This window comes from Nomascus leucogenys, chromosome 22a (genome assembly GCF_006542625.1).
Source record: "Nomascus leucogenys isolate Asia chromosome 22a, Asia_NLE_v1, whole genome shotgun sequence".
NCBI lineage: Eukaryota > Metazoa > Chordata > Mammalia > Primates > Hylobatidae > Nomascus > Nomascus leucogenys.
The window spans coordinates 56,927,576-56,954,133 of NC_044402.1; the positions used below are offsets into that span (position 1 = coordinate 56,927,576).

Sequence of the window (26,558 nt, forward strand, 5' to 3'; positions counted from 1 at the left end):
GGGCCATGGTAAGGACTTTGGTATTCACTCTGAAAGGAGCCACTGCAAAGTTTAGCGAATATATGACTTGACTTACATTTAAAATGGCTGACTAGACACAGGTAGTGTGTGCCTCATCCACAGAAAGGAACCAGAACAGTCAGAAGATACCCACATTTTGAACAGATTGTCCAGGAAGGAATGCTAAGATTCACCAGAGAAGTGATAGGAAGCACCAGAAGTAAGTAAGGAAAGGGTTTGAGGAAGTTGGCATGGGCATATAGTAAGAGAGAAATCCCCAGCATTCCACATTCTGAAAATGGGTTTTATGATCTTGGTTATGGTAGAAACCCTGAACCAACTAGGGCCTTGGGCCTGACACACAGAACTGCCTAAAGATTGGACAGATGTTGCTCCAAACAGGGAACCCACAGAGAATCCCACAGGCATCTGAGTCTAAGCGGCTTCAGCTGGGTGCCATTTTGACAGCCTTGATACCAGGGATCTGCAGACACAGCTGCTGTCACTCCACTGCTCTGAGGAGAAGAGGGGAGGCTAGGCACTCTCACGCACTCCTGGGAGGGTCTCTATCACTCTGCCATGGGCTGCTGGTGAGACCAAGATGTGAGCGGACCACATTCCCCACAGCTTCTTCCCCATGCTGCTGGCCTAAGAGGGACCCTCCCCTCTCTGGTCCCAGGCATAAAGTGCTATTTTGAGAGTTTAATGCTAGGTTGCACCTTGCCCTTTCGGGCTGATCTGGCTGCAGCTGCCACTTGGCTGAGGAGGGACAGGAAAACCAGGCTCTCCTATGCATACCTAAGACAACAGGCTTTTGTGAGACTGAGACTTGAGTGTACGGTAACTCCCCAGTTTCTTGCCCATGCTGTTCATTTGAGAGGGAACCTACCTTCTCAGTCACAGGCCAACAGCTGGCACCATTTTGAGAGTTTAAAGCTGGGCTATGCGCTGCCCTTGGGTGACATGGCTGCAACTGCCACCCAGCTGGGAGAGGAACAGCAGAGACCAAGCTTCTCTAAGCACACTTAGGAAAATAACCACTGCCCTGCTATGGGCGGCTGTAAAACTAGGGACTAGCCCCCTCCAACCCATCACAGCTAACAACAACAACAACAACAACAACGACTGCTTAGGTCCCAGAGGGTTGCTCCACCACTCTAACTGCCACCCCCCACATTATACCAGCTGCCCAGGGGCTTGAGAACCTGCCCATATACCCAGTCAGAGACCCAAGAATCACCCCTCCAGGACCCACTAACACTGGAACCAACGTAAACTGCTCTGGGGCCTAAAAACAGGAACACTCAGCCCACTAGTGCCACCATCAGGGTCCAAAGACTGGCTCAGTTGGCATCCAAGTCCCCAGCAAAACCTCACCGCAACCTAAACTGTACCCTAAGCCACAGAGGAAATTGCAGATACCCCTGACCCTGTGTACTGCCTAAAAAGTTATACAAAAACCATACTACCAGAGGTATCCAAAATCAAAATCAAAAAGTATCTTACTTAACCAACAACATATATACAACTTCAGAAAAATATTCTCCCCTACAAAAGCAATTTCAAAAAAATTGGAACAAGTGACTACTGCAACAAACATGCAGATATCAACAGAAGGACACAGAAAACATAAATAAACAAGTAAATATGACAGCACCAAAGGACCACAACAATTGTCCAGCAACAGATTCCAATAAAAAAGAATTCCTTGAAATGCCAAATAAATCAAAACACTGATTTTAAAGAAGCTCAATAAGATGCAAGAGAAATCTGAAAATCAATACTAGGAAATCAGAAAATCCATTCAAGATATGAATGAGAAATTTACCAAGGTGACAGATATCTTAAAACAACAACAATAACAACAACAACAACAAACCCCAGAAATTCTAGAACTAAAAAATTCACTGAAGCAGGGCACAGTTGCTCACAACTGTAATCTTAGCACTTTTGGAGGCTAAGGTGCTTGAGCCCAGGAGTTTGAGACAAGCCTGGGCAACACCGTGAGACCTTGTCTCTACTAAAAAAAATTAGCTGGGTGTGTTGGCATGCACCTGGGGTCTCAGCTACTCAGGAGGCTGAGGCAGGAGGATCGCTTGAGCCCAGGAGATTGAAGTTGCAGTAAGCTGTGATCATACCACTGCATTCCAGCCTGGGTGACAGAGTGAGACAATGTCTCAAATAAATTAATAAATTAAATAAAAAATTTATTCAAGGAAATACAAAATACATTCGAAAGCCTCAATAATGGACTAGAACAAGCAGAAGAATCTGAGAACTTGAAGACAGGTCCTCTGACATATTCTAGTCAGATAAACATAAGGAAACAAAAAAAATTAGCTGAGCCTGGTGGTGTGTGCCCGTAGTCTCAGTTACTCAGGAGGCTGGGGCAGGAGGACTGCTTGAGCCCAGGAGTTAAAGGTTGCAACAAGTTATGATGGCACCACCTCATTTCTACCTGGGCAACAGAGACCCTGTTTCTAAAAAATAATAATAATTAATTAATTAAATGAATGAATAATTTTTTTTTAAGTTTAGAAAACCTCTTTAAGAAAACAGTAGATAAAAATTTCCCAAGTCTAACAAGAGAGTTAAGGCATCCAGATACAGGAGGCCCACTGATCCCCAGGCAAATACATGGGGAGGGGGAGGTGGAGGGGGAGGGGAGGGGGAGGGGGAGGGGAGACTTCCCACATAAAACAAAAGCTGAGGGATTTCAAAAAAAGGCTGAGGGATTTTATCAACACCAGACCTGTCCTTACAAGAAATCTTAAAGAAGAAAGAAAATCTTTCTTCAATCAGAAAGAAAAACTAATTAACGAGCAATAAGTAATCATGTGAAGGTACAAAACTCACCAGTAGTAGTATACAGAAAAACACAGAATATTATAACACCATTAACTGTAGTGTGTAAACTACTCTTACCCTAAGTAGAAAGATCAACCAATCAAAAATAACTACAGCAACTTTTCAAGATATAGACAGTCAAAAATGCTGCTGGGAAAACTGGATACCCATATGCAGAAAAATGAAACTCAATCCCTATCTCTCATAACACATAAAAATCATATCAAAATAGATTAAAGACTGAAATCTAAGATCTCAAACTTTGAAACTACTACAAGAAAAAATTTGGGAAAATCTCCAGGACACTGGTCTGGGCAAAAATTTTCTTGAGCAATACCTCACGAGCACAGGCAACCAAAACAAAAATGGACAAATGGGATCACATGAAGTTAAACAGCTTCTGCACAGCAAAGAAAACAACAAAGTGAAGAGACATCCCACAGAATGGGAGAAAATATTTACAAATTACCCATCTGACAGGAGATTAATAACCAGAATATATAAGGAGCTTAAGCAACTCTAGAGGAAAAAAAAAATCTAATAATCTGATCAAAAAATGGGCCAAAGATTTGAATAGACAGTTCTCAAAAGAAGACATGCAAATGGCAAAGAGGCATATGAAAAGGTGCTCAACATCACTGACCATCAGAGAAAGGCAAATCAAAGCTATGAGAGCATCTCACCCCAGTTAAAATGGCTTACGTCCAAAAGATAGGCAGTAACATGCTGGCAAGGATGTGGAGAAAAGGGAACCCTCATGCACTGATGGTAGGAATATAAACTGGTTACAACCGCCATGGAGAACAGTTTGGAGGTCCCTCAGAAAACTAGAGCTACCATATTATCCAGCAATCCCACTGCTGCGTATATAATCAAACGAAAGGAAATCTGTATATAAAAAAGATGTCTGCACTCCAAATGTTTGTTGTAGCACTGTTCACAATATTTAAGATTTGGAAGCGGCCGAGCGCGGTGGCTCAAGCCTGTAATCCCAGCACTTTGGGAGGCCGAGGCGGGTGGATCATGAGGTCAGGAGATCAAGACCATCCTGGCTAACACGGTGAAACCCCATCTCTACTAAAAATACAAAAAAATTAGCCAGGCATGGTGGCGGGCGCCTGTAGTCCCAGCTACTTGGGAGGCTGAGGCAGGAGAATGGCGTGAACCCCCGGGAGGCGGAGCTTGCAGTGAGCTGAGACTGTGCCACTGCATTCCAGCCTGGGCGAGAGAGCGCAAAGACTCCGTCTCAAAAAAAAAAAAAAAAAAAAAAAAAAAAAAGATTTGGAAGCAACCTAAGTGTCCATCAACAGATGAATTTAAAAAATGTGGTGCATATACACAATGAAGTACTATTTAGCCATAAAAAGAATGGGATCGTGTCATTTACAACAACATGGATGGAACTGGAGATCATTATGTTAAGTGAAATAAGCCAGGCACAGAAAGACAAATTTCACATGTTCTCATTTATTTGTGGGAGCTAAAAATCAAAACAATAGAACTCAAGGACACAGAGAGTAGAAGGATGGTTACCAGAGGCTGGGAAGGGTAGTGTGAGAGAAGTGAGGAGATAAGGATGATTAATGGGTATAAAAAAATTACTTAACAAATAATAAGATCTACTCTTTCATAGCACAACAGGGTGACTATAGTGAATAATAATTATATATTTAAAAATAACTAAAAGAGTATAACTGGATTGTCGTAACACAAAGGATAAATGCTTGAGGGGATGGATACCCTATTCTCCATGATGTGATTATTTCACATTGCATGCCTGTGTCAAAACATCTCAGATACCCCACAAATGTATATACCTACTATGTACCCATTAAAAATTAAAAATTAAAAAAATTTTAAAAACAATCACACTATCCAAAGCAATCTACAGGTTCGATGCAATTCTTTTCAAAATACTGTCATTTTTTCACAGAATTACAAAAAACAATTCTAAAATTCATATGGAACAAAAAAAGAACCTAAATAGCCAAAAGAATCCTAAGCAAAAAGAAAAAAGCTAGAGGCATTACACTGTCTGACTTAAAATTATACAAGGTTATAGCAACCAAAACAGCATGTATTAGTATTAAAATAGATACACAGATCAATGGAACAGAATAGAGAACCTAGAAATAAAGCCATATACTTAACAGCAAACTGATCTTTGAAAAGTCAACAAACACATTCACTGGGGAAAAGACATTCTTTTCAATAAATGGTTCTGGGAAAACTGGACTGGCATATGCAGAGGAATAAAAGATCCCTATCACTCACCATATACAAAAATCAACCCAAGACCGATTAAAGACTTGAATATAAGACCTGAAACTCATGACTAAGACCTCAGGCAACAAAAATAAAAACAGACAAATGGGACTTAAACAAAAAAGCTTCTGCACAGCAAAAGAAATAATCAAGAGTCAACAGGCAACCTACAAAATGGGAGAAAAATATCTGCAAACTATATGACCCAACAGGGGACTAACATCCAGAATTTACAAGAAACTCAACTCAATAAAAAAAAACCCCAAATAATCCCATTAAAAGGTAGACTAAGGACATGAATAGAGATTTTTCAAAAGAAGACAAATGGCCAACAAATACATTAAAAAATGTCCACTATCACTAACCAGCAGAGAAATGCAAATTAAAACCCCCCAAAAAATAATATGTTGGACAGGATTAGAAGAAAAGGGACTTATACACTCCTGGTGGGAATGAAAATCAGCACCATCTCTATAGAAAATAGTATGAAAGGCCGGGCATGGTGGCTCACACCTATAATCCCAGCACTTTGGGAGGCCGAGGTAGGCGGATCACGAGGTCAGGAGATCGAGACCATCCTGGCCAACATGGTGAGACCCTGTCTCTACTAAAAATGCAAAAAATTAGCCGGCCGTGGCAGCACGTGCCTGTAGTCCCAGCTACTTGGGAGGGTGAGGCAGGAGAATTGCTTGAACCTGGGAAGCAGAGGCTGCAGTGAGCAGAGATCACACCACTGCACTCCAGCCTGGGCAATAGAGCGAGACTCCATCTAAAAAAAAAAAAAAGAAAAAGAAAGAAAGAAAATAGTCTGAAAATTTCTCAAAGAACTAAAAATAAAACTACCACATGATCTAGCAGTTCCACTGCTGGGTATCTGCACAAAGGAAAATAAATCGTATCAAAAATACACCTGTACTTGTATGTTTATTGCAGCACTATTCATAATAACAACTATGGAATCAACCCAAGTGTCTAGGAGTAGATAATGTGGTATGGAATGGAACACAATACTATTCAGCCATAAAAAAGAATGAAATCACGTGTTTTGCAGAAACATGGATGGAACTGGATGCCATTATCTTAATTAACAACTCAAACAAAGAAAAATACCACGTTCTCACTTATAAGTGGGAGCTACATAATGTGTACACACGGAGGCATAGTGTGGAATGATCAACAATGAAGACTCAGAGGGTGGGGTGAAAGGGTAGATGAAGGGAGGTTAGTTGGTGGTTACAATGTGCGCTGTTCCAGTGATGGATCCATTGAAGGCCCTGACTTCACCACAATGCAATATATCAACCTAGCAAAACTGCACTTATACCTCATGAACATATACAAATTAAAAAAAAAAAGTATCACTCTGATAGATGTATTGCCAATAGTCTATGGGGAGCAAGGGCAGCAGAAGGGAGAAAGTGAAGAAGCTATTGCAGTCACTACTGAAGTCATCCAGGGTGACCAGGACCAGATGATAGCGTAGTGGAGTAATTCTAATTACTTGGAGAGCTGCTCCACTTTTTTTTTTTTTTTTTTTGAGATGGAGTCTCGCTGTCTCCCAGGCTGGAGTTCAGTGGTGCAATCTTGGCTCACTGCAAGCTCCGCCTCCCGGGTTCACGCCATTCTCCTGCCTCAGCCTCCTGAGTAGCTGGGACTACAGGCGCCTGCCACCACGCCCGGCTAATTTTTTTTGTATATTTAGTAGAGACGGGGTTTCACCGTGTTAGCAAGGATGGTCTCGATCTCCTGACCTCGTGATCCGCCCGCCTTGGCCTCCCAAAGTGCTGGGATTACAGGTGTGAGCCACTGCACCTGGCTGCTGCTCCACATTCTTATTAGTCAGTGCTAAGCTGGCTTTGTTTTTTCTAAAAGGTTATCACAATATTCTAGAATCAATATGGGAAGTAAGATCCTTCTGAGGTCTGAACCATGTCCCATTTAAAAGCATATGGCTCTTTGAGTACTGTCATTTATGTGTGAATCATTCTATTATAGATTTTAAAAAGATGTCCATTAAAAATAACCTTGGTCAGGTATGGTGGCTCATGCCTGCAGTCCCAACACTTTGGGAGGCTGAGGCGGGCAGATCACTTGAAGTCCGGAGTTTGAGACTGGCCTGGCCAACATGGTGAAACCCCTCCTTTACTAAAAATACAAAAATTAGCTAGGGCATGGTAGCGCACGCCTGTAATCACAGCTACTTGGGAGGCTGAGGCAGGAGAATCACCTGAATCCGGGAGGCAGACGTTCCAGTGAGCTGAGATTGCGTTACTGCACTCCAGCCTGGGTGACAGAGCAAGACTCTGTCTCAAACAAAAAAACCTTAAAACACTTTCTTATTAGATACACAGTAAAAAACAACAGTATAAATAATTTGCCAATTAAAATGAGATTCCACTATTTAGCCTGAAGATCATAGAAGAAAATACTTTTCTGAGTTGTTAAAGGTAGAATAACTGATGTATCTTTTCTTTTCTTTTTTTTTGAGATGGAGTTTCACTCTTGTTGCCCAGGCTGGAGTGCAATGGTGCGATCTCGGCTCACTGCAACCTCTGCCTCCCAGGTTCAAGTGATTCTCCTGCCTCAGCCTCCCGAGCAGCTGGGATTACAGGCATGCACCAACACGCCTGGCTAATTTTTTTGTTATTTTTAGTAGACACGGGATTTCTCCATGTGGTCAGGCTGGTCTCGAACTCTTGACCTCAGGTGATCTCAGGTGATCCGCCAGCCTCGGCCTCCCAAAGTGCTGGGATTACAGGCATGAGCCACCATGCCCGGCTAACTGAAGTATCTTTTCTAGAGTGTAGTATGACACTATACATCAAAAAACATATAATTATTTGTAATTATGTCATTATGAATAATTAAAAATAAGTTAAATGACACCATACATCATAAAGCCCTTTTAAAAGTCACGCAACTTCTGACTTAGCAATTCTATGTCTAGGACATGTCCTAAGAAAAACTATACAAAGATTTATGTGCAAAGTCTCATCATAAAGAGCTGTCAAAAATATGTAGATTAAAGTGTACTAGGGAAACAATGTAATGAACTGAATTGTATTTAAATTTTTGGCTGACAAAGCAAAGTGTCCAAAATATGTTAAGTGAATTAAAAGGAGGTTACAATTTATAAGTTAGTAATCAATTTTGAAAATGGGAGTAGGGGAGTATGAACACAGGCACTGAGTGTCTGAAAGTTAATAATGATATATATATAAAAAACAAGATTGGCCAGGAGTTGACATTACTGAATCTGGGTGATGGGTATCTGGAGTGGGGTGGGGTAACAGAAGGACTTTTCATGATCACGATTACCATTCTTTCTACTTTCGTAAGTATATTTAAACCTTTCCATAGTAAAAGGTTTTTTTAAATGTGAAAAAATATTCACTGAAGTGTTGTATCAATCTGGGTATAGAATTACAGATGTTTTGCATAACTAAGTCCAAATTCTCATTCATTCTCCCAGTCACTTCAAAACACCATTGAGACAAGTTTAACTTACCACCCAACAAGCATTTCCAAGGTCAGCAATCTTCACCTTGAGCTTTTCTGCATTTTTTGGCTCAAGGGGATTAACAAGAAAATTTCCAGCCGTGGATTTTCCTACAGACAACAGGCATCATCAGTAAGACTGTTCAATGAACAGAGAAATACTCAATGAGTAATAAAGCTCTCCAAGGTAAGAGTGATACAGTCAGCAATACCCAAGTGACAACTTGCATTTTCTGAGACAAAAAGAGCACAGCAACACCTTGAGTTTCCAGAATTAAAAACCTCTGCCCTCATAGCAATAAATGAAATGCTGTGTACTCAGTACATGATGGATAAAGTTAGCTACAGATTACAATTTAAAGGTAACTTAGACACACCCGTTGTAAAGCTATAGTTACAAAAACAATCATACTTTTAGTCTAGAAATCTGAATGTGTTGTGCAGGGAAGGAGTGTTGAGGAAGTATAGCTGCATAGGTACCTTTGTTGTCCAGTGGTCCGTTATGTTCTTGCTCTTGTTCATCTTCACAGGGTATCTCTGCCCGAATGCTTTCTTGAAGTTGGCTAATGTGTTGTTCACTGAATGACTGATCTATAGCTGAGGAAGACTGGCACACCATGGTGTCTGACACCTCAGATGTTATAGGTGTACAAGAGTCTGCTTCTTGAGATGTGCTGCTGTCTCCATTTTGGGAGCTTAGGAAACTAGATTCCTGATTCAAATTTTGGACATCACAGTCATTAGCATTATGTAGATCCTCTTTATGTCTCAATGTTTCATTATTACTGTTCTGAGCATAATTAATGACTTCAATCACTCCATTGCAATTAATTTCTGCTGCACCACCCTCTGTATCACGTTCCATAAGTGTTTGATCCTGGCCAATGGTACTTGACTCTTCTAAGGAACAAACAAACAAAAAAAGATGTATGCATATGTGTGTGAGTGAAAGAACAGAAACATTTCTCACAAGATTGAAACATTTTCTAGAACTTATACTGAGTGACATAAAAACATGACTAAACATCTAAAACCTATTTCTGGAAGGGCCAAGATCTTACTTTTACCCAGTTGTTAAATGAACTCTATGTTCCATTTCCTGAGAAAAGTTACAAATTACACTTAAATATTACCTGCCTAACATTTATGACAAGATCCATATTCTTATAAAGATACCCCCAGAGATGTGTTGTATATATGAAACCACTGTATTATACAGCAATGATAAATTAAAGTGTGTTGTAAAGTAATTTTTGTGATGTTCTATTTATACCAAGTTTTTCTTGGGTCATTTTATTAGGTGGGTTCTCTTTCAAGGGTCTTTCAACAGGACTCTCTGATTCTTCTTGCTTGTTTGGTCTTTTTTGCCCAGGGCCCGACTCTTTCTCCATTTCCTCAATTTCCTGCATTCGCTTCTCTAGTAATTCTGCCTGGCGCTTCTGCTTCTTCTTCAATTTCTTCTTCTTATTCTTTGACATTTTGTCAGCCTGGGCGGAGATTACAAACAGATAAAGCCTTCAGGTGGCTAATTAATTACCCCCAGTTGGAGATAGTTGTTAACTTTAATTACTTCCTAATTAAATTTCACAAATCTTTCCCTAACATAGCACTTAAGTCTTTCATTAAATTAAAAGATGCGGGATACTCTTATAAACCCAAATAAAAACAGAATAAATAACAAAGTGTGGTCTTCCGAGCAGTCCGTGGGGCTGGTTTACATTCAGACAAACTCAAAATTTTTTAGAGGCCTCACCAGTACAAATTTGATGAAGGTGCATGGGAATTTACTGGAGAAAATTATAGAAGTGCAGGAATTTTTTTTCCTTTTGGTTCTCAAACTTGAAACAAACTGTTACCATCCACAACAGAAGAATCCATGCCCACAGTCCATAGATCAAAATAAATATAGAAACACCTTATACTTACTGGTTTAGGTTGGGGAGCAGTACTGACTGAAAAGAAAAGAAAACCAAGTAAGAATTCTGGCATTCATCAGACAATATAAACTAAGGCTCAGATAAAACACTCTACCAGAATGAAAAGTCTTTCTTATGTAGTCTACATTGCAGAGAAAACTATTGTTTTTAAATGACTTAAGTAGAAGCCATATTATTATCATTTTTAAATAAAATAATGCACAATAGAAATTGCCAAACTTAAAAAAAAAAGGATAAATAAAATTCTTCCTCCCCAGGTAGCATCAATAAGTGGAAAGAACCAAGTTCCCATTTCTCGTTTCCATGACTAAAGCTGCTAAAATCACTATTTTCCATTCCTATGCACTGCTTAAAATAGAAAGGAACAAGCAACAACCTCTTCACCTCAAATGCTACCCAGAATCTGTCAGTTTTAAAAGGGGAGTCTAGGTGACATCAAGAGCTATAGTAATTTGCTCTATAGCATGTCATGGGTAACAGTGTAGCTTAGCTGGAAGGTAGGATCTTCAGTCTTCCTCTTTTTAAAATATTTGTAAAACTGTGGTTAAAAAAAACAGATAAAAATTTATACTCTGGATTAGTGTACATTCAGTGGTTTTAACACTATTCACACTGTTGTATAACAGGATCTGTAGAATGTTTTCATCTTGTAAAACAGAAACTACATCCATTTAACAACCAACTCCCCATTTCCCCCTTCTTCCTTTTTAAAGAAGTATATAACTAATACTTCAACTTGAGGATCAGGCAAGTTCCTAAAAAATGACACACTGCTAAAACTAAAATCTGTATCTCAAAAGAAAAAAAAATCATAAAGCAGCCTTTATTTATTTATTTATTTATTTAATTTTATGTCTTGAGACAGGGTCTCACTTTGTTGCCTATGCTGGAGTGCAGTGGCACTATCACAACTCGTGGCAGCCTTGACTTCCTAGGCTCAAGCAATCATCCTGCCCCAGCCTCCTGAGTAACTGGACTACAGGCACGCATCACCATGCCTGGCTAATTTTTTTAATTTTTGTAGAGACAGGGTCTTACTATGTTGCCTAGGCTGGTCTCAAACTTCTGGGTTTAAATCATCCTCCCACCTCAGCCTCCCAAAGTGTTGGGTTACAGGCATGAGCCACTGTGCCTGGTCCCACAATTTATTTAGTATATAATACTGTGTGGCACACTACTAATTGCTTTACCATTTAATCCCAATAATTCACAGTTGAGGGAAAAAAGGGTAAAATAACTCAGCTAAGGTTTCTCAGTCTAGGATGAAACCCAAATTCAAACCAAGTCTGTCTACTCCAGTGTTTAAACCCAAACTCTTAACAGCAATGTTATCTTGTCCCTCTATAGACTACCAGTCCTATAAGTGAGCATGTGTGATCACAGTAAGAGGTAAACACTTCAAAAATCATCAAATCATAAGAAAAAATATTTTTAAACAATACGCACCAGCTTTTATAACATACAACACAAAGACACAACAATATCTAGTTTTCTCCTTCCCCTATGGAAGTAACAGTGAGAATGTCTCTTGGAAGCTGATAATGTTTCTTAAATACGTTATTGTTGAAATGGATTGAGTGGTGTTTAATTCCCTGGTAACAGAATAAAAATAGAAATTTCTTTTAACTTCTAATGAGAGCAAAGTCCCTAAAAGAAAATATACCTGCAGATCCGGAAGGTGGAGGAGCTCCAGATCGCTGCCATTCTGTTGCTTCTGCAGCCAGCCTCCGAATGTACTGCTCATTCACTGACAATAAGATGTTCTCTGGTTTAATGTCAGTGTGGATGATACGGCACTTGGTATGTAAATAATCAAGACCCTGTAACACCTGAATGGAAATAGAGTGGCAGACTTGCAAACACAAAATACAGGCTTTCTGGAGAAGTAAGAGATTATAACACGACATTAAAAAAAAAAAAAAAGATATGATAGCGTTTTCTATAGAGAATAAAAGCACCTTTTAAAAAAGCACAAAGAAACTTTCTCAGAAAGATTAAACTATGAAAAAGGCAAGAATTTATTTATAATAAAAAATTCTTCAATGTTTTACGAAGCTAATTCTATTTGGAGATATTCTTCAACTATGTACATTGCAAAGACTGAGAATAAACATTCAACACACACGCACACCCTCTAAGTGTTGTAATGTAGGTGCTGACAGAGATTTAGATATCTTTAATTCAAATTTCCTCACTGATGAAGAACTGAGGTCTCTTGCTGCCCAGTTTGGAGCTCTTTCCAGGACATATTATCCAAACAAATTTTTGCCCCTTGAAGTATTAATATTTTCCTGATGGTAAAATTCTGTACTGTATATTGAAGGCTCTTTAGAAAATTAGAAAATGCCCATGAATCATGCTGTATAAAGAGATGGCAATAATCTGACATAGCAATTATCTATTCATGTAAAATTACTATTTGCAACCAGAACTTCTGGATAAGGGCTCCAATTTTCCCAAGTCAGGAAGCTCAGCTTCCCTTTCTAATTATTATAGGAGGCAAACCTGGGGGAAAATGGTTATGCTAAAACATTTAAAAACAGGATAAGCATAATAAATTCTAAAAGTTGAATGAAATATTTAATTTTAGCAATTAACTTTTTTTTTTTTTCTGAGACGGAGTCTTGCTCTGTCGCCCAGGCTGGGGTGCAGTGGCATGATCTCAGCTCACTGCAACCTCTGCCTCCCAGGTTCAAGCGATTCTCCTGCCTCAGCCTCCCAAGTAGCTGGGATTATAGGCACTCGTCACCACACCCGGCTAATTTTTGTATTTTTAGTAGAGACGGGGTTTCACACTGTTGGCCAGGCTGGTCTCGAGCTCCTGACCTCAGGTGATCTGCCTGCCTCGGCCTCCCAAAGTGCTGGGATTACAGGCGTGAGCCACTGCGCCCAGCCAATAACTTACTTTTTAAAACAAAAATTCTTTTTTTTTTTTTTTCTTTCAGATGGAGTCTCGCTGTGTCGCCCAGGCTGGAGTGCAGTGGTGAGTCTCGGCTCACCGCAAGCTCCGCCTCCTGGGTTCACGCCATTTTCCTGCCTCAGCCTCCCGAGTAGCTTGGACTACAGGCGCCCGCCACCGCACCCGGCTAATTTTTTGTATTTTTAGTAGAGACGTGGTTTCACCGTGATAGCCAGGATGGTCTTGATCTCCTGACCTCGTGATCCGCCTGCCTTGGCCTCCCAAAGTGCTGGGATTACAGGAATGAGCCACCACACCCGGCCTTAAAACAAAAATTCTATTGGAAAAAATAAACTCCTGACACTTTAAGAATATTAAAAAATCACTACATAGTCAAGACTAAGATACTTGCTGATCCAAGATACATACTTGCTGAATAATTTTTTTGACACAAGGCAGTGGAAGCCCCTGATAATTGGACTTGATGATCCACTTGAGCAGATGATGCCCCAAAACTTCAAATACCATGCAGATATCTAGGAATTCATTAAGGAGGGAAAAAAAGGCACAAAAGAAGAACACGGCAAGACAAGCTGTGAATTCCACCCTATTAAATGTTAAGTATTATTTTCTTTCAGTATAAAAAGTTATAGAGCTTGAATGAATAAATATGTAGCTGTCAATACTCTAAAATTTCAAAGTCTAATGCTATAGTCAATGAAAGCATCCATGAAACATTAAATTGCGGGCGGCTGGCTTATCAATATCATTATGTACATTAAAATACTCAATGGTAAAAGAAAAAGTGAAACCTACATATGCAAATAATGAAAGAAAGCACTAGGCTCAAGCCTCAAGCTGTTGATTAGTTTCAGGTAAATTAGTTTCTTCCCTAATATCAAAATTGGTGTCCAGGGTAAAAATTCCCACTCTCACAGCTTCAAAGCAAGAAAAAACAAATTATTCCTTAACTATAGAATAGATGAATGTAAAAGAAAGACTTAAACCTCAAAAACGTAAATGCCAACATTTTTTTAAATAGGAAACTTGCTTAATGCTCTGTATTTTACAAAACTAATCTTGACTCCAGTGCTACCATGTGTTGTCCTTATGTATGAACAGCCTGATGACACTACACAGCAGGAATACTCTTTGAGTCTAAAATTGTGCAGGGCACTACAGAGATTTTAGTAGTATCTTGATGTCTTCCACCCCCATTGGCTTCTACATGCAAGTTAAGACATACATATATAGTAATGGTCTAGTGCTCAGACTTTAACATTCTCCACTAAAGGAAAGCCGGAGCTCCTTGGAAAAATAGCCAAATCCAAGGCAGGAAAAATACCGGGTAAACTTGGAACATCTTGCTGTTCTAACAAATAAGAGAACATGTCAGGAAGAAACAGGAACCATCTTGAAAAGGATGTCACCAGCCAATGTGGAGACTTCTTTTTTTTTTTTTTTTTTTTTTTTTTTGAGACGGAGTCTTGCTCTGTTGCCCAGACTGGAGTGCAGTGGCGCTATCTCGGCTCACTGAAACCTCTGCCTCTTGGCACTACAGGCGTGCACCACCACACTGGGCTAATTTTTGTATTTTTAGTACAGACAGGGTTTCACCATATTGGCCAGGCTGGTCTCGAACTCCTGACCTCGTAATCTGCCCGCCTCGGCCTCCCAAAGTGCTGGGATTACAAGCGTGAGCCACTGCGCCCAGCCAGACCATTATAAAGAATAAAGTTATGAGTTAATATATAAATTAAAAACAGAACAAGTTCACACTGATCTGAAAGTAAGCGTGGAGGCAGGAGGAAGAGAAACATCTTCTTTAGAGAAGAAAGCCAAATAATAAATATATAAGAAATAGAAAATCACCATTTTACAATCACTATGGTATACTATTACTGATTCAGGTAAGAATCAGTGAACACTAAAATAACTATGTGAAAGACTGTTGGGGAAAAGGATTGTCACAGTGTCAAAATATCATTCCACAGATTGCGCATTAATTACAAAAAGAACAAAGTACCTTTACAACTGGGAAATCTAGAAGGCACTGCCTTAACCAAGTGATCAAACTTATTACCAACAATGATAAGCACAAATTCACATCATGTGCCTTCTAATGCAATATACTGAGAAGACTAAAACATAATCCATGTAGTATGCTTGACAAACACAGTTAACCTGAATTTAATCATGAGGTAACAGTCAAACAAATCCAAACTAATGTGGCATAAAACAACTAGCCTGGATTCTTTAAAAAAAAAAAAAAAAAAAAAGGCAATGTCATAAATGTTCCAAACTACATAAGATTAAAAGTACATGACAACCACAAACACAGATCAAAATTACAATAAGATAGCATCTCAAACTAATAAATGACTAAAATAAAAAAACTAAACATCACCAAATGTAGGTGAGGTTGTAGAACAATTAGAACTCTTGTATTATGCTAGCAGAAGTCTAAAATGGTACAAGTGCTTTGGAAAACTGCTTGGCAAATTCTTAAATATAAAACCTATGAAGGGCCGGGCATGGTGGCTCATGCCTGTAATCCTAGCACTTTGGGAGACCGAGACAGGTGGATCCCTTGAGCCCAGGAGTTCAAGAAGACCAGCCTGGGCAACAAGATGAAACCCCATCTCTACAAGAAAAATCCAAAGATTAGCCAAGTGTGGTGGCGTGTGCCTATAGTCCCAGCTACTAGGGAGGTTGAGGTGAGGGGATCACCTGAGCCCGGGAGGTCAAGGCTGCAGTGAGCAGAGATCATGCCACGGCACTCCAGCCTGAGTGACAGAGTGACACCCCATCTCAAAAACAAAACAAAAAACAAAACAAAAAAACAAAAAACCCCAGCACCTATCAAGTTTTCTGCTTTAGCCAAGTAACAGGGACTGGATTTATCTTATTGAAAAAACAATACTCAAACAGACCAAATACAAAAACAACAGAAGACTCTGGACATCAGACAACAAGTACAGTGATCCCCGAAAAAAGGAAACAAGAGCTGAACCCTGGGATTGCCCCATCTTATTGCCTTGAGGCTTTCCAGATAGACTCCACATGTTGAATCAATGGGAGCTGAGAGTCTGGAGAGACCAAGGCAGCTATAATTCACTGAAAAAGGTACCAGAGAGGGGAGAGCTGCAGAGAGAAATCTGGAGATTTGCACAGGGGGGCCGCCCCTTCAAGGATTCAGCAAAGCACGTGTGTGTGAGGAAACTAGCAGAAGCAGAGAAGGAAAAAACATCTTAAAGGATTATAGAGAACAATGCTCAGCATTCGCATAGGGCTTGGAACAGTGCCTGTTCCCAGGAAAGAGACTAGAAAAGTTTAGTCACAGGGTACTGGGTAGGATGTATTTGGGAAAGTCTTGCCTCAGTAGAGGGAATGATTAGACCTGGACTGAGCAATGCTTTGGATCCATCTAACAAATCATAAAAGTAAAATCTAAAAGGATAAAACACTTTCCAAATAACATAACACCATCCCAGAACAAGGCTCAAGATTTATAGAAATACAAAACATCCAGCAGCCAACAAGGTAAAACTTACAATGTGATTACCAGGTAGTAAAACATACCCAAAATTAAAATAATCAATCATGTGAAACTGACTTAGAACCATCACAGATGTTAGAATTAGACAAGGACATTAAATGGTTATTATAGTTGTATTCCATATGTTCAAAAAATTAAGTAGAAACATGAAAGGTATTTTTTAGAAGACTGAAAATGGGCCGGGCGCGGTGGCTCATGGCTGTAATCCCAGCACTTTGGGAGGCCGAGGTAGGTGGATCACGAGGTCAGGAGCTCGAGACCAGCCTGACCAATATGGTGAAACTCCATCTCTATTAAAAATACAAAAAACTACCCAGGCATGGTGGCACGTGCCTGTAGTCCCAGCTACTTAAGAGGCTAAGGCAGGAGAATCACTGGAACCCAGGAGGCAGAGCTTGCAGTGAGCCGAGACTGCACCACTGCACTCCATCCTGGGTAATAGAGGGAGACTCTGTCTCAAAAAAAAAAAAGACTGAAAATGAACTTCCAGAGACAAAAAGTGCAATGTGAGAGATGAAAACACATTGGATGGAATAAATGGCAGATTAGATTTTATAGAATAAAAAGATTAGTGAATTTGATGGCACAGCAACAGAATTAGTCCAAAATAAAACAATTTGGAAAAATAATCCAAACAAATCCACACATCCACAAAAGTAAGCTGTGGGGGCAACTGAAATAGTGACCCCCCAAAGGGAAGACAGGAAGGAGGTTAAGAGTATATGCTTTTTGCAATGAATCAACAAATCATAAAGGTAAAGATTCACCCAGTAGCAAAGCATACCCCTAAGTGCTTAGATTCTGTATGTCATTTCCCACTGAATGGAATTAGGGCTTCTTAGAGAAAAACTGATTCTAGATTTAAGACAGGAAATTCACAAGGTGAGCCTGCAACATCTTGATGCCAGGTAATAAACTGCCAAAATGTCATACAGATCCTGACTCAAGTAAGAATCACAAACTGGAGAAGAGTCTGAGAAGATGGTGGAGTAAGAAGCCACCAGAAATATGTTTCCCCACCTAGACAACCAATGCATTGGCAGAATGTGTCTAATGTGATTCTTAAGAAACTCTGGAGTCTACTGAAGGCTCACAACTTCCTGAAGAAGAGGCTTGGATAATAAATTATTGCAAATGTTGGTCAATTTCAGCTCTTAGCACAGTGGCAACCACCTATCCCCTAATTCTATAGCAAGCAGCCCTGCACACAGTTTGTTGGAGCCATGGTGGGCAAAAAGGATCCTGTCCCAAGTATCAGAGAGGTGGGTGGCCATTTTTGTACCCCCCCTCCCCCCAATTGTTTTGCCCCTCTTCTGGCTGAAGTGATCTTGCAAGGATTTAAAGGGCCAGTGCCCTATTTCTTCTTCTTCATTTCTTTCTTTTTCCCCTTTGGGAGCCAGAAATTAAGACTAGGACATTTACGGCCAGGCGTGGTAGCTCACACCTGTAATCCCAGCACTTTGGAAGGCCAAAGTGGGCAGATCACTTGAGGCCAGGAGTTTGAGACCAGCCTGGCCAACATGGTGAAACACTGTCTCTACGAAAATTAGCCAGGTGTGGTGGCATGCACCTGTAATCCCAGCTACATGGGAGGCTGAGGCAGAATCGCTTAAACCCAGGAGGCGGAGGTTGCAGTGAGCTGAGACTGTGCCACTGCACTCTAGCCTGTGTGACAGAGAGAGACTCTTGTCTCTAAATAAATAAATAGACTAGGACATTCAAAAGCAACTGCATATAGATGGAAAATCAGAAAGTGACTGCGCATGCCCAGGGAAAGATGCAGACTGAGCAAAGACCTTTCGTTTACATCTCAGGCTGATCCCTGGAAGAGACAGACTACATAAGAAAAATGAAAACAAAAACAAAACGGCCAGGCACAGTGGCTCATGCACATAATCCCAGCACTTCGGGAGGCCGAGGCAGGATGACTGCTTGAGCCCAGGGGTTTGAGACCAGCCTGGGCAACATAGCAAGACCCCATCTCCACAAAAAATAAAAAATTAGCTGGGCGTGGTGGCATACATCTGTAGTCTGAGCTATCTGAAAGGCTGAGGCAGGAGGACTGCTTGATTCCAGGACATCGAGGCTGCAGTTTAAGTCATGACTGTGCCACTGTACTCCAGCCTTGGCAAGAGAGTGAGATACTGTCTCAAAAATAAATAAATAAATAAATAAAAATAAAAATAAAAATAACAAACCCATCAAACCTTAGGGATATGGCCAAATCTAATTTCCAGAGTTATCATATTAGATTTAAATGTCCAGTTTTCAAAAGAAAATCACAAGGCATATGAAGAAATAGTTAAGTACAGCATATTCAAATGACAAAAATAAATCAACAGATACTGTCCCTGAAAAAGACTTGATGCAGACCTACTAGATAAAGACTTTAAAACAAATGTCTTAAAGATGCTCAGGCCAGGTGTGGTGGCTCATTCCTGTAACCCTATCACTTCCAGAAGCCAAGGCAGGATTGCTTGAACCCAGGAGTTCAAGACCAACCTGGGCAACACAGTGAGACTCCATCTCTACAGAAAGTTTAAAAATTAGCTGGGTGTGGGGGCATGCACCTGTAGTCTGGAGGCTTAGGCAGGAGAAGCACTTGAGTCTGGGTAGTCAAGGCTGATGTGAGCTGTGTTCGCACCACCGCACTCCAGCCTGGGTGGTGTGAAGACCTTGACAGAGCAAGACCTTGTCTCAGAAAAAAAAAAAAAAAAAAAAAAAAAAAAAAAAAAAAAAAAAAAAAAAAAAAAAAAAAAAAAAAAAAAAAAAAAAAAAGCTCAAGGAACAAAAGGAAGATGTGGAGAAAGTCAAGAAAACAATATATAAACAAAATGGAAATGTTAATAAGGATAAAAAAAACTAAAAAGAAACCAAAGGAATTCTGGTGCAGAAAAGTACAATAACTGAAATGAAAAAATTAACTAGAGGGATTCGAAGGCAGATTTGGGTAGGCAGAAGAAAGAATCAGCAAACCTGAAGTTAGGGTGATGGAAATTATCAAGTGTGACGAATAGAAAGAAAAAAGATTGAAGAAAAGTGAAGAGGCTTAAGGGACCTGTGGGACATCACCAAGCAGACCAAATATACACTGTGGCAGTCCCAGAAGAATAGCGGAGGAGGCTGGACATGGTGGCTCACGCCTATAATCCCAGCACTTTGGGAGGCCAAGGCAAGTGGATCACTTGAGGTCAGGAGTTCAAGACCAGCCTGGCCAACATGGTGAAATCCCGTCTCTACTGATACACAGAAATTAGCTGCGTGTGGTGGTGTGCACCTGTAATCCCACCTACTCGGGAGACTGAGGCAGGTGAACGGCTTGAACCCAGGAGGCAGAGATTGCAGTGAGCTGAGATGGCACCACTGCACTCCAGCCTGGGTGACAGAGTGAGACTCCATCTCAAAAAAAAAAAAAAAAAGAAAAGAAGAAATGGCCAGAGAGAATATTTGAAAAAAACAATGGTTGAAAACATCTCAAATATGATGAAAGACATGAATCCAAGAAGCTCAATGAGCATCAAGCAAGATGAACTCGAAGAGACCCACATCAAGACACATTATAATCAAACTTTTGAAAGATAAAGAGGGAATCTTGAAAGCATCAAGAGGAGTGACTCTTCACATACAAGGGATCCTCACTAAGATTATCAGCAAGTTTCTCATCAGAAATTTTTGGAGGCCAGAAAGCAGTGGGCCAATATATTTGAAATACTAAAAGAAAAATAATGTCGGGGTGGAGCCAAGATGGCCGAATAGGAATAGCTCCGGTCTCCAGCTCCCAGCCCGAGCGACACAGAAGACGGTGATTTCTGCATTTCTGCTTGAGGTACCGGTTTCATCTCACTAGGGAGTGCCAAACAGTGGGTGCAGGACAGTCGGTGAAGCGCACTGTGCTCGAGCCGAAGCAGGGCGAGGCATTGCCTCACTCAGGAAGTGCAAGGGGTCAGGGAGTTCCCTTTCCTAGTCAAAGAAAGGGGTAACAGACGGCACCTGGAATATCCAGTCAGTCCCACCCTAATACTGCGCTTCTCCAACGGGCCTGGAAAACGGCACACTAGGAGATTGTGTCCCGCACCTGGCTCGGAGGGTCCTATGCCCACGGAGTCTTGCTGATTGCTAGCACAGCAGTCTGAGATCAAGCTGCAAGGCGGCAGCGAGGCTGGGGGAGGGGCGCCCGCCATTGCCCAGGCTTGCTTAGGTAAACAAAGCAGCCAGGAAGCTCGAACTGGGTGGAGCCCACCACAGCTCAAGGAGGCCTGCCTGCCTCTGTAGGCTCCACCTCTGGGGGCAGGGCACAGACAAACAAAAAGTCAGCAGGAACCTCCAGAGTCTTAAATGTCCCTGTCTGACTGACAGCTTTGAAGAGAGTAGTTGTTCTCCCAGCACGCAGCTGGAGATCTGAGAACGGACAGACTGCCTCCTAAAGTGGGTCCCTCATCCCTGAGCAGCCTAACTGGGAGGCAACCCCCAGTAGGGACAGACTGACACCTCACTCAGCCGGGTACTCCTCTAAGACAAAACTTCCAGAGGAACTATCAGACAGCTGAATTTGTGGTCTCACGAAAATCCGCTGTTCTGCAGCCACCGCTGCTGACACCCAGCCAAACAGGGTCTGGAGTGGACCTCTAGTAAACTCCAACAGACCTGCAGCTGAGGGTCCTGTCTGGTAGAAGGAAAACTAACACACAGAAAGGACATCCACACCAAAAACCCATCTGTACATCACCATCATCAAAGACCAAAAGTAGATAAAACCACAAAGATGGGGAAAAAACAGAGCAGAAAAACTGGAAACTCTAAAAAGCAGAGCACCTCTCCTTCTCCAAAGGAACGCAGTTCCTCACCAGCAACGAAACAAAGCTGGATGGAGGATGACTTTGACGAGTTGAGAGAAGAAGGCTTCAGACGATCAAACTACTCTGAGCTACGGGAGGAAATTCAAAACAATAGCAAAGAAGTTAAAAACTTTGAAAAAAAATTAGAAGAACGGATAACTAGAATAACCAATGGAGAGAAGGGCTTAAAGGAGCTGATGGAGCTGAAAGCCAAGTTTCAAGAACTACATGAAGATTGCAGAAGCCTCAGTAGCAGATGCGATCAACTGGAAGAAAGGGTATCACTGATGGAAGATGAAATGAATGAAATGAAGAGAGAAGGGAAGTCTAGAGAAAAAAGAATAAAAAGAAATGAACAAAGCCTCCAAGAAATTTGGGACTATGTGAAACGACCAAACCTACGTCTGATTGGTGTACCTGAAAATGACGGGGAGAATGGAACCAAGTTGGAAAACACTCTGCAAGATATTATCCAGGAGAACTTCCCCAATCTAGCAAGGCAGGCCAACATTCAGATTCAGGAAATACAGAGAACGCCACAAAGATACTCCTCGAGAAGAGCAACTCCAAGACACATAATTGTCAGATTCACCAAAGTTGAAATGAAGGAAAAAATGTTACGGGCAGCCAGAGAGAAAGGTCGGGTTACCCACAAAGGGAAGCCCATCAGACTAACAGCTGATCTCTCGGCAGAAACTCTACAAGCCAGAAGAGAGTGGGGGCCGATATTCAACATTCTTAAAGAAAAGAATTTTCAACCCAGAATTTCCTATCCAGCCAAACTAAGCTTCATAAGTGAAGAAGAAATAAAATACTTTACAGACAAGCAAAGGCTGAGTGATTTTGTCACCACCAGGCCTGCCCTAAAAGAGCTCCTGAAGGAAGCACTAAACATGGAAAGGAACAACCGGTAACAGCCACTGCAAAAACATGCCAAATTGTAAAGACCATCGAGGCTAGGAAGAAACTGCATCAACTAATGAGCAAAATAACCAACTAACATCATAATGACAGGATCAGATTCACACATAACAATATTAACGTTAAATGTAAATAGGCTAAATGCTCCAATTAAAAGACACAGACTGGCAAACTGGATAAGGAGTCAGGACCCATCAGTGTGCTGTATTCAGGAAACCCATCTCACGTGCAGAGACACACATAGACTCAAAATAAAGGGATGGAGGAAGATCTATCAAGCAAATGGAAAACAAAAAAAGGCAGGGGTTGCAATCCTAGTCTCTGATAAAATAGACTTTAAACCAACAAAGATCAAAAGAGACAAAGAAGGCCATTACATAATGGTAAAGGGATCAATTCAACAAGAAGAGCTAACTATCCTAAATATATATGCACCCAACACAGGAGCACCCAGATTCATAAAGCAAGTCCTGAGTGACCTACAAAGGGACTTAAACTCCCACACAATAATAATGGGAGATTTTAACACCCCACTGTCAACATTAGACAGATCATCGAGACAGAAAGTTAACAAGGATATCCAGGAATTGAACTCAGCTCTAAACAAAGTGGACCTAATAGACATCTACAGAACTCTCCACCCCAAATCAACAGAATATACATTTTTTTCAGCACCACACCACACCTATTCCAAAATTGACCACATAGTTGGAAGTAAAGCTCTCCTCAGCAAATGTAAAAGAACAGAAATTATAACAAACTGTCTCTCAGACCACAGTGCAATCAAACTAGAACTCAGGATTAAGAAACTCACTCAAAACTGCTCAACTACATGGAAACTGAACAACCTGCTCCTGAATGACTACTGGGTACATAATGAAATGAAGGCAGAAATAAAGATGTTCTTTGAAACCAACGAGAACAAAGACACAACATACCAGAATCTCTGGGACACATTCAAAGCAGTGTGTAGAGGGAAATTTATAGCACTAAATGCCCACAAGAGAAAGCAGGAAAGATCCAAAATTGACACCCTAACATCACAATTAAAAGAACTAGAAAAGCAAGAGCAAACACATTCAAAAGCTAGCAGAAGGCTAGAAATAACTAAAATCAGAGCAGAACTGAAGGAAATAGAGACACAAAAAACCCTTCAAAAAATTAATGAATCCAGGAGCTGGTTTTTTGAGAAGATCAACAAAATTCATCGACTGCTAGCAAGACTAATAAAGAAGAAAAGAGAGAAGAATCAAATAGATGCAATAAAAAATGAAAAAGGGGATATCACCACCGATCCCACAGAAATACAATCTACCATCAGAGAATACTACAAACACCTCTATGCAAATAAACTAGAAAATCTAGAAGAAATGGATAAATTCCTCGACAAATACACCCTCCCAAGACTAAATCAGGAAGAAGTCGAATCTCTGAATAGACCAATAACAGGTTCTGAAATTGTGGCAATAATCAATAGCTTACCAACCAAAAAGAACCCAGGACCTGATGGATTCACAGCTGAATTCTACCAGAGGTACAAGGAGGAACTGGTACCATTCCTTCTGAAACTATTCCCATCGATAGAAAAAGAGGGAATCCTCCCTAACACATTTTATGAAGCCAGCATTGTCCTGATACCAAAGCTTGGCAGAGACATAACCAAAAAAGAGAATTTCAGACCAATATCCTTGATGAACATTGATGCAAAAATCCTCAATAAAATACTGGCAAACCGAATCCAGCAGCACATCAAAAAGCTTATACACCATGATCAAGTGGGCTTCATCCCTGGGATGCAAGGCTGGTTCAACATACGCAAATCAATAAATGTAATCCAGCATATAAACAGAACCAAAGACAAAAACCACATGATTATCTCAATAGATGCAGAAAAGGCCTTTGACAAAATTCAACAACCCTTCATGCTAAAAACTCTCAATAAATTAGGTATTGATGGGACGTATCTCAAAATAATAAGAGCTATCTATGACAAACCCACAGCCAATATCATACTGAATGGGCAAAAACTGGAAGCATTCCCCCTGAAAACTGGCACAAGACAGGGATGCCCTCTCTCACCGCTCCTATTCAACATAGTGCTGGAAGTTCTGGCCAGAGCAATCAGGCAGGAGAAGGAAATAAAGGGTATTCAATTAGGAAAAGAGGAAGTCAAACTGTCCCTGTTTGCAGATGACATGATTGTATATCTAGAAAACCCCATTGTCTCAGCCCAAAACCTCCTTAAGCTGATTAGCAACTTTAGCAAAGTCTCAGAATACAAAATCAATGTACAAAAATCACAAGCATTCTTGTACACCAATCACAGACAAACAGAGAGCCAAATCATGAGTGAACTCCCATTCACAATTGCTTCAAAGAGAATACCTAGGAATCCAACTTACAAGGGATGTGAAGGACCTCTTCAAGGAGAATTACAAACCACTGCTCAATGAAATAAAAGAGGATACAAACAAATGGAAAAACATTCCATGCTCATGGGTTGGAAGAATCAATATCGTGAAAATGGCCATACTGCCCAAAGTAATTTATAGATTCAATGCCATCCCCATCAAGCTACCAATGACTTTCTTCACAGAATTGGAAAAAACAACTTTAAAGTTCATATGGAACCAAAAAAGAGCCCGCATCGCCAAGTCAATCCTAAGCCAAAAGAACAAAGCTGGAGGCATCACACTACCTGACTTCAAACTATACTACAAGGCTACAGTAACCAAAACAGCATGGTACTGGTACCACAACAGAGACACAGATCAATGGAACAGAACAGAGCCCTCAGAAATGATGCCGCATATCTACAACTATCTGATCTTTGACAAACCTGACAAAAACAAGAAATGGGGAAAGGATTCCCTATTTAATAAATGGTGCTGGGAAAACTGGCTAGCCATATGGAGAAAGCTGAAACTGGATCCCTTCCTTACACCTTATACAAAAATTAATTCAAGATGGATTAAAGACTTAAATGTTAGACCTAAAACCATTAAAATCCTACAAGAAAACCTAGGCAATACCATTCAGGACATAGGCGTGGGCAAGGACTTCATGTCTAAAACACCAAAAGCAATGGCAACAAAAGCCAAAATTGACAAATGGGATCTAATTAAACTAAAGAGCTTCTGCACAGCAAAAGAAACTACCATCAGAGTGAACAGGCAACCTACAGAATGGGAGAAAATTTTTGCAACCTACTCATCTGACAAAGGGCTAATATCCAGAATCTACAATGAACTCAAACAAATTTACAAGAAAAAAACAAACAACCCCATTAAAAAGTGGGCAAAGGACATGAACAGACACTTCTCAAAAGAAGACATTTATGTCAAAAAACACATGAAGAAATGCTCATCATCACTGGCCATCAGAGAAATGCAAATCAAAACCACAGTGGGATACCATCTCACACCAGTTAGAATGGCCATCATTAAAAAAGCAGGAAACAACAGGTGCTGGAGAGGATGTGGAGAAATAGGAACACTTTTACACTGTTGGTGGGACTGTAAACTAGTTCAACCATTGTGGAAGTCCGTGTGGTGATTCCTCAGGGATCTAGAACCAGAAATACCATTTGACCCAGCCATCCCATTACTGGGTATATACCCAAAGGACTATAAATCATGCTGCTATAAAGACACATGCACACGTATGTTTATTGCGGCACTATTCACAATAGCAAAGAGTTGGAACCAACCCAAATGTCCAACAATGAGACTGGATTAAGAAAATGTGGCACATATACACCATGGAATACTATGCAGCCATAAAAAATGATGAGTTCG

General features: G+C 40.6%; 1 protein-coding gene across 3 annotated transcripts in view; it reads right to left on the reverse strand.

Moving 5' to 3' along the window:
• The window catches only part of SRPK1 (SRSF protein kinase 1), a 90,889-nt gene that overhangs the window by 26,228 nt on the left and 38,103 nt on the right, over window positions 1-26,558 (reverse strand). For all 3 annotated transcript variants that reach the window (XM_003278862.4, XM_012503241.2, XM_030802733.1), the window contains 6 exons: window positions 13,876-13,982; window positions 12,211-12,376; window positions 10,537-10,562; window positions 9,884-10,097; window positions 9,091-9,510; window positions 8,621-8,721 (listed from right to left, as the gene is read on the reverse strand). In XM_003278862.4, the coding sequence (XP_003278910.2) occupies window positions 8,621-8,721; window positions 9,091-9,510; window positions 9,884-10,097; window positions 10,537-10,562; window positions 12,211-12,376; window positions 13,876-13,982 (1,034 nt within the window). The remainder of the gene's footprint in view (window positions 1-8,620; window positions 8,722-9,090; window positions 9,511-9,883; window positions 10,098-10,536; window positions 10,563-12,210; window positions 12,377-13,875; window positions 13,983-26,558) is intronic.